The sequence below is a fragment of the Gossypium hirsutum genome, chromosome A04 (assembly GCF_007990345.1).
Source record: "Gossypium hirsutum isolate 1008001.06 chromosome A04, Gossypium_hirsutum_v2.1, whole genome shotgun sequence".
In the NCBI taxonomy this organism is placed as follows: Eukaryota; Viridiplantae; Streptophyta; class Magnoliopsida; order Malvales; family Malvaceae; genus Gossypium; species Gossypium hirsutum.
Genome location: NC_053427.1, coordinates 1385258 through 1400698, shown reverse-complemented (window position 1 = coordinate 1400698; position 15441 = coordinate 1385258). Strand labels below are relative to the sequence as shown.

The 15441-nt window shown below is 32.0% G+C and overlaps 3 protein-coding genes across 8 annotated transcripts; 2 read left to right on the top strand and 1 right to left on the bottom strand.

Annotated features, from left to right (window-relative positions):
* Positions 1-2141: 2141 nt before the first annotated feature.
* Positions 2142-5077, bottom strand: LOC107932709 (serine/threonine-protein phosphatase PP-X isozyme 2). 3 transcript variants are annotated; one of them, XM_016864791.2, is made up of 9 exons: positions 4788-5055; positions 4469-4580; positions 4079-4231; positions 3939-4001; positions 3834-3861; positions 3559-3728; positions 3210-3478; positions 3055-3133; positions 2142-2491 (listed from the first exon to the last, which is right to left on the bottom strand). In XM_016864791.2, the coding sequence occupies exons 2-9, from the start codon at positions 4544-4546 to the stop codon at positions 2441-2443; spliced, it is 891 nt and encodes a 296-aa protein (XP_016720280.1). In that variant the 5' UTR covers positions 4547-4580; positions 4788-5055; the 3' UTR covers positions 2142-2440. The 3 variants fall into 3 exon arrangements, with proteins under 3 accessions (XP_016720280.1, XP_016720282.2, XP_016720284.2); XM_016864793.2 differs by lacking the exon at positions 4469-4580 and having other exon boundaries at positions 4788-5077; XM_016864795.2 differs by lacking the exon at positions 4469-4580 and having other exon boundaries at positions 3559-3634; positions 3776-3861; positions 4788-5076.
* A 372-nt stretch (positions 5078-5449) lies between these two features.
* LOC107932720 (V-type proton ATPase subunit e1) lies at positions 5450-8280 on the top strand. 2 transcript variants are annotated; one of them, XM_016864807.2, is made up of 4 exons: positions 5450-5575; positions 5773-5900; positions 7227-7274; positions 8000-8280. In XM_016864807.2, exons 2-4 carry the CDS (start codon positions 5803-5805, stop codon positions 8064-8066), a joined length of 213 nt encoding a protein of 70 aa, XP_016720296.1. In that variant the 5' UTR covers positions 5450-5575; positions 5773-5802; the 3' UTR covers positions 8067-8280. The 2 variants fall into 2 exon arrangements, with proteins under 2 accessions (XP_016720296.1, XP_016720295.1); XM_016864806.2 differs by having other exon boundaries at positions 5533-5671.
* Positions 8281-9806: 1526 nt separating this feature from the next.
* LOC107932708 (transcription initiation factor TFIID subunit 6) lies at positions 9807-13447 on the top strand. 3 transcript variants are annotated; one of them, XM_041110696.1, is made up of 12 exons: positions 9807-10054; positions 10133-10219; positions 10530-10631; positions 10727-10835; positions 10983-11077; positions 11165-11302; positions 11401-11496; positions 11595-11719; positions 12097-12229; positions 12550-12606; positions 12701-12803; positions 12891-13447. In XM_041110696.1, the coding sequence occupies exons 1-12, from the start codon at positions 9929-9931 to the stop codon at positions 13256-13258; spliced, it is 1539 nt and encodes a 512-aa protein (XP_040966630.1). In that variant the 5' UTR covers positions 9807-9928; the 3' UTR covers positions 13259-13447. The 3 variants fall into 3 exon arrangements, with proteins under 3 accessions (XP_040966630.1, XP_016720277.1, XP_016720278.1); XM_016864788.2 differs by having other exon boundaries at positions 12508-12606; XM_016864789.2 differs by lacking the exon at positions 11165-11302 and having other exon boundaries at positions 12508-12606.
* Positions 13448-15441: the final 1994 nt, after the last annotated feature.

Genomic DNA, 15441 nt, shown 5'->3' with positions numbered 1-15441 from the left:
TTAAAATTTTGCATAGACTTTTAGAAACGAGTTCAATAACAATATAACTTAGCTAATATTACTGAACCCCAACTGTACGAATCGAAAATTTAAAAATCTATAAACAGAGGCAAGTACATCAAGTGGACTATTATTAGATGAGTCCCCCAATATAAACGCCCGAGCAATGCACATTTTCTCTGATTCAGAGGCATCATCCGATAAAGTTTCGAAATTTTGCTTGAGCCATCAAAATTTTAAAGTGTTAAATCTAGTAGCACCATCAGTCGGTGATCGTCCAAGCAACTGATAGCAAAGCGACACAACATCGGTTACTTTACTTGAACTCGTGACCACAAGTTTGTCAACTGGGAGTCAAAGTTGCAATACAACATCTTCTAAAGTGATGGTGCACTCCTAAATCTCACAACATTCAAATACGAGAAAATACGATTGTCCAGCTCGTAGCTCGGAGCGTGACACACACTCCCAAGACACTATGCTCACCTTGCCCATAACCAATTATTATATTACTTAAATATGCCAATTAAAATATTAATAATCAATCATAGTTTTTTGTTTAAATAAATAACATTCCTATTTAAATAAATAACAAGTAACATTAATTATCAAAGCAGTATGATCAATTGGTCTTATCAATGAAGTCATTTCAATGTATAAGCACATACAATGTAACTCTTCCAAACATCCTAGTAAACAATTTTTCCCACCCTTTTTCGGTATTTAGTATTTTTTAGATTAATAACCCTAAATAATAACAACATTCTCGTAAATAATTCTCAACTCAACCTATTTTAATAAGTAAATAAATTTTATCTTAATCTATTTTCGTGAATATTTTTTTCATATTTTTTAAATAAAATATCTACATAATAATATTAATCACCAACTAAATATTCCTATTCTGCACAAATAAATATTAAAATATAAATATCTTTATTAAATATATATATAAACATAACAAATCTATTAAAAAATATAAATTAAAAACATAAAAAATAATAAAAACAAAAACTTCAATTACACACTGATTCATAAGTTGACTTCTAAAACAAAAACACTATAAATAAAATATAAACATAATTAATTAATATATAAATTACAACTATGAAAATTAAAAAAAACCAAAAACTTCTAACAAACAATTTCACAAATTGCCCAAAACTCCAATAAATAAATTATAAACATATAATATAACCTTAAACCCTAAATCTAAACATTAAAAATAAATATAAACATAAACATATAATAAGTAAATTATCACAAACAGAAGAAAATTGACCATTGCCAATTTGATAAAATGTCCAAAACTCCGAACTTGTGAGAAATTTTTTTTTACCATTGCTCATGCTGAATATATGTGTGGGAGGAGGGGAAGGGACTAATGTTTAAATATTGGTTTGAGGAAAAAAAGAAGAAGAAGAAGAAGAAGATATGTGTATTGGGGCAGGGGCTGCTTTGGCCGATTGGTCACATTCAGGCAACATTAACTTGGCCCTTTGCCGTCAATGTGATCAATCAGACACAACAGTTCCTCCCCTAATACACTACATAATTTTTTTTTTAAAATTTTAAATTGATGTCGCTATTTAATTAAACGACATCAATATATCGTACTATTTTTTGTATTTATTAAAATTCTCGTATTTCAATAATTTTTAGGTGTTGTATAGGATCAAGACATCAGTTAAAATATTTTTTTAATTAGAATCATTTAGTAATGATAAATGTACTTTTGGAACAGTGTCGCTTGACAACATGACATTAATTTTTTCTGTTTAAAACGATACATTTTCAAAAATAATCTACAAAGCACCTCATTTTCTTAATTAAAACATTTCTTATTATTAATCCCCCCAGAAAAAATCAGTTGCAAAAAACCAACTTGAGAAATGGTCAAATTATAATTTTATCCCTCTATCATGCTCAAATTTGCGATATTCCACTTAATAATAAATGGAATTTCTAATATTAAGAAAAGCATCCATTCCAATTCATCTTCCTAAGAGATTTTTTGTGTCAGGAAAAGAAAAAAACTCCATGTTAGCAGTTTAATAAAACTAAATTATAAAAGTAGAACGTAATTATGCGCATAATATCCTCCAATTTAGGAGTTTGAACAGGGTTTATGGATGGTGAAGGGACCAAAACCAAAATTAGACCTTTTAAGAATTGTAGTTTTGACAATTCAGCCTGTGTTGTTCCTATACAATCTCTAGTTTAAGAATCATTCTCTATACCAACAATTGAAAAAATAAAAAGCACATATCAATCGAAAAACAACGGCAAGCTGATTGAAACAATCTCATCACAAATCCTGTTCATCATTGTCGTTGATTTTTTTCTACTTTCGTAGGAGAATGTATATGCACAAAGTGACTATATCCTCTCGATCGATTTAAGTGGAGCAGACTACTAAAGGTAGGATTTCACATCTGGTTCATAGAAAGTAATCGGGTGCAGGTCGTTTGGCCGGAGTACCTCTTGAATCCTACATTTGATAATAAACATTGGGTAAGTCCAATAAACTGTATGATGTAACCTATTTAAATGAAAGTGAATGGCTCATGAACTTTTGAGGATACGCTGTTCGGTAGGAGGAAAATATGGTTCAGACATTAAATTGTAACGGTAAACATACCATGGAGGAGATTGCATTTTCCCCCTGTACTAAAAAAATGGGCAAATTAATCCCTCTACATTAGATCAAAGAGTGAACTGTCATCTATTCCTACTGTTAAAACCTCGCATAATTGTCTGAATAACCAAATAGTGACATGTGGCGTGCCATGTGTACCTCATGTTAACATAAAGAGACCAGTTTTTAATGGTAGAAATGGATAAATTTTTAACAGAAAGACCAATTTACTCATAGGGACTGATTTGTCATTTTTTTAGTAGAGAAAGCAAAATGCAATCCAACTCCTAATACAAGGGTCTCCATGATACTTTTACTGATTGTAGCATATTTCTAATGCAAAAAACATTGAACTAGTTATTGTTTCATGTGATTTTTGCATTTGGCAGTCGGTTGTAAGTATTTTATGTACAAACCTGTGGTGCTGCATCAAAAACCCGGAATTGCTTGTTAAGATTCTCATCCAGCTCAAGGATTGCAGCAACATTACCACATCTGTAACACGAGCAAGAACCAACCATTAAGCCACGGCACAATGGAAGAGAAAAAAAATCTCGAGTTGATCATTTACCTGTAACAGTAATTGGGAGCGGACCAGACCGTGACTATCTGGTTATTGAACATCCATTTGTACCCTTCCATAACCAACTGATGCGCACGGCATATATAGTCAATATTGTTTGTGTGGTTGAACGAAGTAACGACACTGCTGCCGAAGAGGAAGCCTGCACCACGGGGACTCAAACCCCAACCGTCGACATTCTCCTCTGGGTCTGACCACAACAGATCACACATGGCACCATCATGAGGTACTTCTTGCTTCCGATCAATTATCCGAATCTGGAAGAAATAACATATTAGTACCGCCCATATAAAGCTTCAGATAATAACTGAATAATTTAAGATAGTACTTCTTTGACCTGATCCAAAGTTGATATTACAGGAGAGAGACCACCATGGACGCTAAAAATTTTGTTCTCGATAAGGGCTGAAAGACTAACATACAATAATCGATGACAACATAAAATATCATCAGCTATGGTACTTAAAACTCGCCCTTGACAATCGGAAACATTACTCGCCCTCCAACCTACAGATGCCGCTGATTATATTTTCTAATAATGGAAATAGGCAAACCTTAAATAATCAAATATGTCAGTACAATATCTCCAAACATTCACCGAGCCATACTTACGCAGGCACTCATCATAGAATCCGTATACCTGATAAGATACAACAGTGATTCAGTACTCCGTAAAACACGATAATTCAACAGTGTAACCAAATAAAATTGTTTAACCTGTGTGATTTGACGACTTTCATGGTTCCCTCTAATGAGTGTTATGCGATCCGGATATCTCACCTGATGATCCTCAAATTATCAAAAGAAGAAACTTTCAACGCACCTTTCGAATACACACATGTATATATATAGATTACCTTCAAAGCTAGCATAAGTAGAAAGGTTTCCACCGAGTAAAACCCTCTATCGACAAAATCTCCGAGAAACAAATAATTTGTCTTAGGGCAATCGCCTCCTACTTTAAAAAGCTCTTTCATATCATAGAACTGCCCGTGGATATCGCCGGATATCTACGGAAAAACAATCAAAGAATTGTAAGTATTCCAAAGCGCATAGGCATTCATCTAAATTAAAAACGTCGTCAAAGCTTCGATAAACTATTTCGAGTTAGCTTTATTCCCTGCTCAAGTTTTCGAAACAACCAGAAAAGATGCACTAACGTTTATGCCTAGGACTTACACTAGTCGAGCACGACATCCTACAAGCTCTAAGTTATAATAAAGGAAAAGATAGCATCAGTTTAGAACCTGAAATGCGATCGGCAACACTGTTCCATTCAATAAAGAATCCAAATTTGACCAAAATTTGAATGACCCTTCCACCATTGTTAAATTCTTCAATTAATTCACCTTCAAAACCCTAATCAATTCCATTACATTTCTTGTTCCCAAAATACAAATACACAAAAATAACAGAAATAAAAAAAGCTAAAAACCCATTGACGAATCAATGGATTCATAATAACCTAAAAAAACGCTTTACTTTCAATAAATCAAACCCCTAATAGCCAGAAACAAATCATAATCATAACAAATTAACAAAAACCCATTTAATTAATATACTTACAGTAACAGGGGCATCGACTCTTTGAACATTACTTTCTTCAACGAGGATTTCCATGGCTTTAAGGCAAAGAGCTTTCACTTCGGATTCTTTCAAAGGCTCACACTTCTTTAGCTGCTCTATTTGCCTGTCTAGGTCTGACATTTTGTTTTGGGAAGCCTAGAAATCGTATAAAGCCGAGATTTCAAAGGCTAAAACCCTAAACCCCAAAATCTGAGAATCTCGGGATGATTTTGTTAACTGGGTAAGTCAGTTTCGTTTTTTGGGTGTCACTGCTGCTTTGGTATTTTGCCTGTTTACGTGTTGTATTTAAAGAAAATTTCAAATTTGACCCCAAATTTCTTGTCAATTTTTCAATTTCCCCCTTTCAAATTTCTTTTTAATGATGACACCATATCCAAATCTTAGATTTATGTTTTATAATAATTAATTTGGTTGAAGGTTTCGGTTTAGTGAGAGATATGAAATTTATTTTTTAAATTTATTTGTTTTGAATAATTAAAATTGGTTGAACTAAGAATTGATAGTCTGACTAATTCGACCACTTATCTATTTTAAAAAACGTTCGTAAAATGTGTAAATTCTCTAAATTAATTATAGTTAGTTAGTTACTTAATTATTCAATTCAGTTATTAAATTAATTATTTAATTAAATGTTTGTAATAATTAAATGTAATCATAATGTTATAAGTTATAACTTCAAAAACAAAACTTCGTATTTATATTAAAAGAAATTGATTTATGCAATGATATGTCTCCTTGCATATCATCGCACCAAAACTACTCGAAAGGTAAAATTATCGGGAAGGTCATTGTAAAAGTTAGATTGTATTTAATTTATACACGTGAATAGATTTTCTTGCATTTTCTCATAAACCAAACAGAAGGTAAGCGAAATTATATATGATCCGAATTTACTATTTGGCTTTGCTGAACTCAAATTGGTCCTTTTTTATTTTAAAGAACTCTTCTCATTTTTCTTTGGCAGGAAATTTTGTGTAAAATCGAGATCTGAAATATGGGTTTCTTAGTAACAACCCTAATTTTTTCTGTGATTGCGGTAATTGCATCACTTTGTACCAGAATCTGTTGTAACAGAGGTCCCTCTGCTAATCTGTAAGTACCCTTTTAAAAATTTCTCCCCTTTGTACAATCTGTTGTATTGTGATTGATATATGTTTAAGTTGGTATACTGCATAAGTAGGTATTTTAGATTGAATAGTTAGCATTGTGAACCAATTACTGAAAATTTTTTGTGCTATGGTTGTTTACTCTGAACTGGAATGAACCTTATCTATTTGGTTAGGAGATCGGTGTTCCTCGGAAACCGATGTTCTCGGATTTTCATCGTGATTTAGTATAGCTTGGTTTTTCATCTCGAGACTAAGGAAGTTCACTTTTGTTTGATTGTCATCTCCTCCCATTGTCGTTTACTCTGAAGTTGAATGAACCTTATTGATTTTGATAGGAGATTAGTGTTCCTCGGAAACCAATATTCCTGGATTTTCATCGTGATTTAGTATAGCTTGGTTTATCATCTAGAGACTAAGGAAGTCCACTTTTGTTTGATTGTGATCTCCTGCCATGGTTGTTTACTCTGAACTTGAATGAACCTTATCGATTTGGATTGGTGATCCTCAGAAACCAATATTCCCATATTTTCATCTTGAGTTAGTATAGCTTGGTTTATCATCTAGAGACCAGGGAAGTTCACTTTTGTTTGATTGTCATCTCCTGCCATGGTTGTTTACACTGAACTTGAATAAACCTTATCGATTTTGATAGGAGATTGGTGATCCTCGGAAACCGATATTCCCGGATTTTATCGTGATTTAGTATAGCTTGGTTTGTCATCTAGAGGCTAGGGAAATTCACTTTTGTTTGATTGTCATATCCTGCCATGGTTGTTTACTCTAAGCTTGAATGAACCTTTCAATTTGGATAGGAGATCAGTGATCCTTGGAAACAGATATTCCTGATTTCTCATCGTGATTTAGTGTAGCTTCGTTTGTCTTCTAGAGACTAGGAAGTTCACTTTTGTTTGATTGTTATCTCTTGCCATTGTTGTTTACTCTGAACTTGAATGAACCTTAGTGGTCTGGATGGGAGAACGGTGATCTTCAGATATTCCTGGATTTTCATCGCGATTTAGTATAGTTTGGTTTGTCATCTAGAGATTAGGGAAGTTAACTTTTGTTTGATTATCATCTCCTGCCATGGTTGTATACTCCGAACTTGAATGAACCTTATTGATTTGGATAGGAGATTGGTGATCCTCGGAAACCGATATTCCCGGATTTTCATCATGATTTAGTATAGCTTGGTTTGTTATCTAGAGACTAGGGAAGTTCACTTTTGTTTGATTATCATCTCCTGCCATGATTCCCTATATTTTCTTTGCTCTCATTGAACAAACCGGTTTTTCCTTGTTTTATCATACAGGTTACATCTAACATTGGTCATTACAGCAACCGTCTGTTGTTGGATGATGTAAGTTTATGTTTAGTTTCATATATGTATGCACAAACACATACATACTGTTTATACATATATATATACACACAAACACATACATATGTATTAGAGGGCATCTTTTGGCTATGTTGTCATTTCAACTTTTGTTGGATGAAGAATATAATGGCAGTGCCTTTTCTACGTATTTCTGCTGTGACAAACTACTTTTTTGTCTTAGGATATATTCTAATTCTAGTTCTGCATTGTGGCATATTACTAAGTTTCGATCCCCTAAAAACCGAATTCTAATTTAGTCTCTACTTCTCATATTTCAAAATTCAAGTAAATAAAAAATTCAACAATTTCTACCGTAAAAAACTGGTATAAGGTACACCCGGCTTGCCATGTGTCATTGTTTGATTATTCTGTCAGCCATACCAGTTTTTGACAGTAGAAATGGAAGAATTTTTTAACAGAAAGGATTAGTTTGCTCTTTGATCTAATGTACAGGAGCTAATTTGCCCCTTTTTTTAGTAGAGGAAGCAAAATGCAATCTAAGACCTAGTACAAGGGCCTCCATGGTATTTTTACTGGAGATGATCCTTCAAGAACTCTCCAAATACACGAAAATCTCTGAAAAAACTAAACATACTTGCATCTGACACTCACATAGGAGTTTTGTGTAACATAATGCATCACATGTCTTATTATTTCATTGTCTTGCTAGTTTTGTGATGTTAAATTTCATTTGCTTTTGATAGGTGGGCAATTGTATACCTAGCACAAATGAAACCACTCATTGTCCCCATTTTAAGTGAAGGAGAGTGAAGAGTGTGTGTGTGTGTATATATATATTGCACAAAAATCATTTGGAAGATTATCAGTAAATCAGCAATTATGGATTTTGGCCATTGAGGGAATACCTGAATTCCATTGTTTAATGGAATGGATGATTCAGTGTGTTCTCATATGTTGATTTTGTATGTGCTTTGAATTGGAATTGTGTTGGTTCTTTGATGTTATTAGTTTCTCATTTGTTATATTTTTATGATTTTATTAAATTTTTATAAATTTTAATGTTATTCTATCAATTATGTGTGTAATTTTGATAAAATAATAATTGCTTGAAATAAAATATATGGCATCTCTTGTTAATTGTTGCTTTTTCACCCCCAAATAATGCACACTCACAGACAGAGATATATATATATATATTATATATAAGCACAAAATCTGTGATTGGTAATTAGTATCTAAAAGAAGAAATGTAAATATGAACCGGGTAAATTACAAAATAGTCATCTAATTATGCATTTTGTTCTATTTTGGTCATCCAATTATTAACTTTTTTTAATTTAGTCACTAAAATTTTTGACATTAAATATTTTAGTTATGGGTTTTTTATTAGTTTGATAATAAATTTAGTCCTTTATTGTTTATAGATTTTATTAATTTGATGTTAAATATAAAAAAAAATCAAAGAGTTTAACCTTCAATATTTACAAAATTTATCAATTTAGTTCTAATTTTAAAAATTAAAAAGATATATATTAAAAATAATAATTTTTTGCCTTTTAAACTCACCTTTTGATATTTTAGCATCGGAAGCACTTTTTTTGTTCTTTTTTCCTAATTCGAACATAAACAGGCTCTAGCTACTTGGAGAATGAATTTGGGGCGGTACGTACGACACCACCGACGATAAATCTGTAGTTGCAGCATCGCCTTTACCTCAAAGATGTCAATTAACACATAGTACTTAAAAATTATTTAAAAAATTAAAAGAATAATAAATTAGATCGTAAATGAAATTTCTTTACACAAGAAAAATTAGCAGAAATGACTTGAATCTAATGATAATTTTAAAGGAAAAAACAAATTAAGAGCGAGATTAAAAAAAATTCAGGTGCATACAAAACTTGAAGTAAAAAAAAAAATGGTGAAATTACCTGAACTTAGAGAAGAAAATATATGAATTCCTCGGTGACATGTTGCCAGCTTTGATTTTGACGGCAGCTTTGATTTTTACTTTAGCTCACCCAAAAAATCGAAGTGTAAGATAAAAGGGCTAAAAATATATTTTTAAAAGTTTTAGTATTAAAATTAAATGGATAATTTTTTGTAAATGTTAAAGGTTAAATTTGTTAATTTTTTAGAATTAGAATTAGAATTAAAATAATAAATTTTTAAATATTTAGGGATAAATTTATTAATTTTTTTATATTTAAGATCAAATTAATAGAATGTGTAACTATTAGAGGATTAAATTTGTTGTTAGACCAATAAAAAAGTTCATGTCAACCTTGCATCACTCGTTAATGGGAGAGTGACTAAAATATTTAATTTCAAAAAGTTTAGTGATTAAATTGAAGAAATTAATAGTTGAGAGACTAAAATAGAACCAAAGGTGTAGTTTAGTGATTATTTTTGTAGTTTACCCAAAAAACAGTTTCAAAAACATTAATGACTAAATTGTAATTGTTTTTAGTTAAGTGACTAAGGGGGTAGTTTACCCTTTATGAATTCGTATGGGCTTAAGTTAGAGCCTAATTTAGGCCCAAAAAAAGAAGCACCGTTGTCGTAAATCCCCTTCATCAATTAGCCCTAAAAATCCCAATTCATCTCTCACCTTTTCCCCAAATTTGAAGTTAGAATCACGATTAAATTTGAAGTAAAAAAAGAAAGAAAGAATGAGTAACGTTCCAAAAGAAGCCATTGAAGTGATAGCACAGAGCATTGGCATTACCAATTTGTCCCCAGATGTCGCCCTTGCTTTGGCTCCTGATGTTGAATATCGCGTTCGAGAAATCATGCAGGTAATTTTCAATTTTGCCTTTTGTCTTTGTATAAATTCAAATGTTTGGATTATTTTTCTAATTCAAGTCATAGTGTAGGAGGCAATTAAATGCATGCGCCACTCACGGCGGACGGTTCTGACAACTGATGACGTTGACAGTGCTCTTAATCTGAGAAACGTGGAGGTACATTTTCAAGTTTCGAAAATTTTCTGTTTATTGTATTTTTTTTTCCTTTTTAGTTGAAACTAGTGCTAATTAATGTTATTTGTTAGTATAATTTTGTTAGCATCTTATGAATTTTTAATGATGTACTATATCTTGATTTGTTGGACTAATGTGAAAATTTCTACTTCATGTGTATTAATCCATAAAATTTATCAAAAGTGGAATTTTGATAACTTAGTTTTGGAAGTTTGAATATTAAGTTTAACCTCCTGCTTTAGATTATGCATTTTGGTTAATTGGCTTGTGTTATGTGTTTCTCTGGCATCAGCCGATATGTGGATTTGCCTCTCGTGATGCACTACGATTCAAGAAAGCCGCTGGGCATAAGGATTTGTTCTACATTGATGACAAAGATGTGGAGTTTAAAGAAGTAAGAACTTATCAACAATATTCGAGGTTCTGTTGTATGTTGCCTTATTAAAGAAGTCTTCACTTAAATTCTTCTATGTTGCCTTATGTATGTAGGTTCTTGAGTCACCTTTGCCAAAAGCACCACTTGATACATCTGTTACATCCCACTGGCTTGCGATTGAAGGCATTCAACCAGCAATTCCAGAAAATGCTTCAATTGAAGGTACCGTCTTAGCTAACCTAAATATTCTCTCGAAGCTATTTGTGTTGAAGACTCTCATGGTTCATGTTCTTTTCTGGTTTTGTCACTTTAATCTAATACTACTTATCTTCATTTCTACATGGAATTGGTATTTTGCTTTCCATGCAGCACCCTCTGATGGTAAAAAGGCTGAATACAAAGAAGATGGGCTTTCCGTTGATGTCAAATTACCTATTAAGCATGTATTATCTAGAGAACTTCAAGTATGTTGTACATCTTCAGCAACATTTTTATGTTAAATTACTTTTTGCACAGAATGATATTAAAAGACTAATTTGGTTGTTATGCAGCTTTACTTTGACAAGATCGTGGACATTACCATGAATAAATCAGTCTCGATTCTCTTTAAACAAGCATTACTGAGTTTGGCAACAGACTCAGGATTACATCCTTTAGTTCCTTATTTTACATGTTTCATTGCTGATGAGGTTGTCTTAAAGATCTTTCATACCTCATTATATATGTGTGTTGCAAAGAACTTTTGGTTGGTTATCTCAAGCTTACATTTTTGCCACATTTATCTCAGGTTGCACGGAATTTGAACAATTTCCCTCTCATGTTTTGTTTGATGCGTGTTGCCCGGAGTCTTCTCCAGAATGAACACTTGCACATAGAACCTTACGTGAGTTTATTATTTCAATCGTTTAGAAGTACACGAACTAATGCAAATATGCTAGTGGTTTATTTTCCACCTATCTGATTTTTTAAAATTTTCTTCAGTTACACCAGTTGATGCCATCTATTATTACATGCCTCGTTGCAAAAAGGTTAGGAAATAAATTCACCGAAAATCATTGGGAACTTAGAAACTTCGCAGCAAAGCTAGTGGCATCAATTTGCAAAAGGTGAAGATTTCTTTTCTTTTGGACTTATACATGCATATTTGATTTTATGAATTTCAGGTGTCAGATTTTTTGGTTATAAACTTGGATCTATTCTTCAAATCATGCGTATATCATTTTTATGCTATTTCACACATACAAAACAAATGGTGCGAGCGTGCATGTTATATGCAGAATACATAGATTAATTACATGTGGATCATTAAGCATGCCTATGTTTGATCATTGTGTGTGGCTACTTTTTTTTACATGATCCAATTTTCGATATACTTTGCTTTTAGGTTGAATGCGGAAAAGATTAGAACTTAATTTCCAGCATAATTATTTGTCTTGGATATGCAGATTTTTACATGCATTTCTTACAAGTCAATATTTTATAGATTTGGGCATGTTTATCACAATCTTCAGCCACGTGTGACAAGGACACTGCTCCACGCTTTTTTGGACCCAACGAAAACATTTCCCCAGCATTACGGAGCAATTCAAGGGTTAGCAGCCCTTGGACCCAGTGTGGTATAATTCTAATCTCAAATATTTACTAGCAACACAGTAAGATACTTGTTTATGGGATCAATTGGTCAAAGATAATTGCAATGATAGCTATCTTTTTAAGCTCATTTCTTTCAGAAAACTGTTTTGTCACTCTTTTCTGCAAGATCCGAAGAAAGAAAGAACTTGGAAATCTATAGTCCAAAAGTGTAAATATGCGGTTTCTCTATAGATATCTTTATTATGGCATCTGTAAAGTTGTCTTTCATATGTTTGGTTAACGCTGCTTCTTCCATATGTAGGTTCGTTTACTTATACTACCAAATCTTGAAGCGTATTTGCAGCTTCTTGAACCTGAAATAAAAAGACACGAGGCCTGGTGTGTTTATGGGGCTCTGCTGGTAAGTTTAACATCAAATTTGGTACCAGTTTATGAGCATCGGTTCATTTATTTGCTGTAGAATTAACAACACTGCATAAAATTTCCACTAACAGCGTGCAGCTGGACTGTGCATGTATGATCGGCTTAAAATGTTCCCCAGTTTGCTAGCACCCCCAACTCGTCCCGTCTGGAAAAGCAACAACAAAGTTGCGACTAGTATGATTTCTTCGAACCATCATATTTACACTTAATCCACAAGTCTCTTCTCCCCCTTTACGATATTCCTTTTTCTGATCAATCAAGATAAACGAAAAGCAAGCACGGACACCTTGATGCAGCAGCAACCACCTGCCAAGAAAATAGCAACTGAGAGTGCAATAGGTATGATGCCAATAAATTCCATGCAAACTGATTTACAAGGGGCAGTTAGCGGCTTTTCTACCACCGTAGGAGGTTCCAATATTGGTGTATCATCAATGTCACGGCCGTTATCAAACGATAACATGCTAGGAAGGGAGGTCGGGGGTCGAGTTTCAAAGACATCAACTGTTCTAGCTCAGGCCTGGAAGGAAGACACAGACCCAGGGAACTTGTTAGCATCATTATTTGAACTTTTTGGTGAGAGTATGTTATCATTTACCCCCAAACCTGAGCTTTCATTCTTCCTTTGATTAAATTTTACCTCTAAAAGCTATGGTTTTGAAGGAATGTGTAAATTATCTCCATAGTTTTTTCAGTCTTTCTGTGTTTATCTTTATAAGTCTTCTTTTTTCCTTGCTCATAAATGTATTATGTAGTTATCAAAAAATATATTCTACTTTGGATTTTATTTATATTAAATTTTAGGTTAAATTCTGCAATTAGTCTCTGTACTTCACGAAAATGGTGGATTTATTCTTTATACTTTAATTTGATCAATTTTAGTCATTGTAATTTTTGAATTTGTCAATTTTAATCCTTTTCTTTTTTGAAATTTAAAATTTTAGTCCTGAACCAAATAATAACAATTAAATATGTTTGTTTAAATTCAATTATTAGTTTTGTATTATGTAGCCTATTATATATTTAATCCATAATTTTCAATTGGGTCATTCTAAGTTTTTATGTTTTTCAATTGGCTCATTCTAAGTCTTTATACTGTTTAAATTTTGAAATCTCAATAATGAGTTGCTATTCATTAATTGATTTTTTTAGCAAGTATGTGCTAAAATAACAAGCAGATGTGTCGTTATACTTATAATAATATATTGATTTAACCTACAAATTGGTATTTAAACTGTCATTTTTTCTATTTTGGGATCTAAATTTTTTTTCCGAGTTATAAGTGGTAAAACTACTTTTTTTCCCCTCAAATTGGTATTTTCATTAATTAAACTGTTAAGCCTAATTAACAACAAATTAGTACCTAAACAATACTAAACTTTTTTTTGTCACGGGTTGTACCAAAACTATTCTTTCCTTTTCCATTTAACAAAATGTTATATCCGCTAAAAAGATTCCAACAAATAATAGATTGTATGTTGTATAAACTTTTAAAAATAATTACTAATCCATTTATTTTTTTTAAATTTTCTTTTTTATTCCTTTATGATGTTTGACAATGTCAACAATGTTCGAAATTGGCCCGCTTGAAGTTGAAATGTTGGCGAATAATTTTAGTTTCTAATTTCACCGCCTACTTGTTTGACCTGATGGGATCGAAAAAGTTCTTTCATCGATCAAAACTAGTGTTTTCAAAACAAATTGATTTAGTCGATTGAACTGAGAATCGGTCCAGAGATGGGGGTTGAATTGATTGACTTACGAACCAAAACAAATCGGTTGAACCAAGCTAAAAAAATTGGTTGAACTATTTCTCTCTATTTTTTATATATAAAGAAAATAATATTGTCTTGTTTTGCTACATGTCAATTTTTAATTGGTTAATTTTTTTATATAGACTTAACGGTTTGACTAACAACAGAGGTACCAACTTGGAGAAAAAAATAGTTTAGGTTCTACTTGTGACCAAAAAAATATTTAGGTACCAAAATGGGAAAAATGACATAGTCTAGGTACCAATTTATGGGTTAAGCTTATTTCTAAAATAGACTTTTAACGGTTTGGCTAATGGAGGTAGTAGCTTGGGAAAAAAAAAGTAGTTTAGGTACCACTTGTGACAAAAAATAAGTTTAGATGCCAACATGGGAAAAAAGAGTATAGTTTAGGTACCAATTTATGAGTTAAGCCTAATATATTTGCCGCATCATTTTTTGAAAATAACAGAACTTAATAACTTTAATAGTTATTGTTTAGCGATGACTAAAATTTTAAAATTTTGAAAAGTACAGGAACTAAAAATGACCAAATTAAAGTATAGAGATTAAGTCCACAACTTTTGCAAAGTACAAGGACTAATAGCAGGAAGTAACCTAAATTTCATATGGGTCAATTACAAAAATAGTCACTAAACTATTCCTTTGGCTCTATTCTATTCACTCAACTATAGAGGTGCTCATAGGGCGGGCCTAAGCATGATATTAACGTATTTTATGCTTGCCCAAGCCTGACCCGACCCAAAATTTGAACTTAAAATTTCGCTCAAACCCGTCCATATTTACAAAAAACTAAACCAAGTTCATTTTAAGCATGCCCATATTATTTTTTAACGTTTTTAAAAAAATATTTATATTATATTATTTTAATATTTAATAATTTTATACATTTTTTATTTATTGAAATTTTTTATATCGTCATCTTAATATTATTTTAATATTTACATTAGAGTAGTATTATATATTTAGTATAAGTTTATTTTTTTAATCTGTTCTAAATTACATGCTATAAAGTATTATACACTTAAAAACGGGCCAGT

Excerpts from the sequence above, each read along its gene's own strand:
- LOC107932709 (XM_016864793.2), bottom strand. The coding sequence starts at position 4,928 with ATGTCAGACCTAGACAGGCAAATAGAGCAGCTAAAGAAGTGTGAGCCT. Across the intron at positions 3,862-3,938 it reads AAAGTCGTCAAATCACACAG|GTATACGGATTCTATGATGA; the intron begins GTTAAACAATTT and ends GTATCTTATCAG. Across the intron at positions 3,729-3,833 it reads ATTCTATGATGAGTGCCTGC|GTTGGAGGGCGAGTAATGTT; the intron begins GTAAGTATGGCT and ends CGGCATCTGTAG.
- LOC107932720 (XM_016864807.2), top strand. The coding sequence starts at position 5,803 with ATGGGTTTCTTAGTAACAACCCTAATTTTTTCTGTGATTGCGGTAATT. Across the intron at positions 5,901-7,226 it reads AGAGGTCCCTCTGCTAATCT|GTTACATCTAACATTGGTCA; the intron begins GTAAGTACCCTT and ends TTTATCATACAG. Across the intron at positions 7,275-7,999 it reads ACCGTCTGTTGTTGGATGAT|GTGGGCAATTGTATACCTAG; the intron begins GTAAGTTTATGT and ends TGCTTTTGATAG.
- LOC107932708 (XM_016864788.2), top strand. The coding sequence starts at position 9,929 with ATGAGTAACGTTCCAAAAGAAGCCATTGAAGTGATAGCACAGAGCATT. Across the intron at positions 10,220-10,529 it reads TTAATCTGAGAAACGTGGAG|CCGATATGTGGATTTGCCTC; the intron begins GTACATTTTCAA and ends CTCTGGCATCAG. Across the intron at positions 12,230-12,507 it reads CAGCCCTTGGACCCAGTGTG|GTTCGTTTACTTATACTACC; the intron begins GTATAATTCTAA and ends TTCCATATGTAG.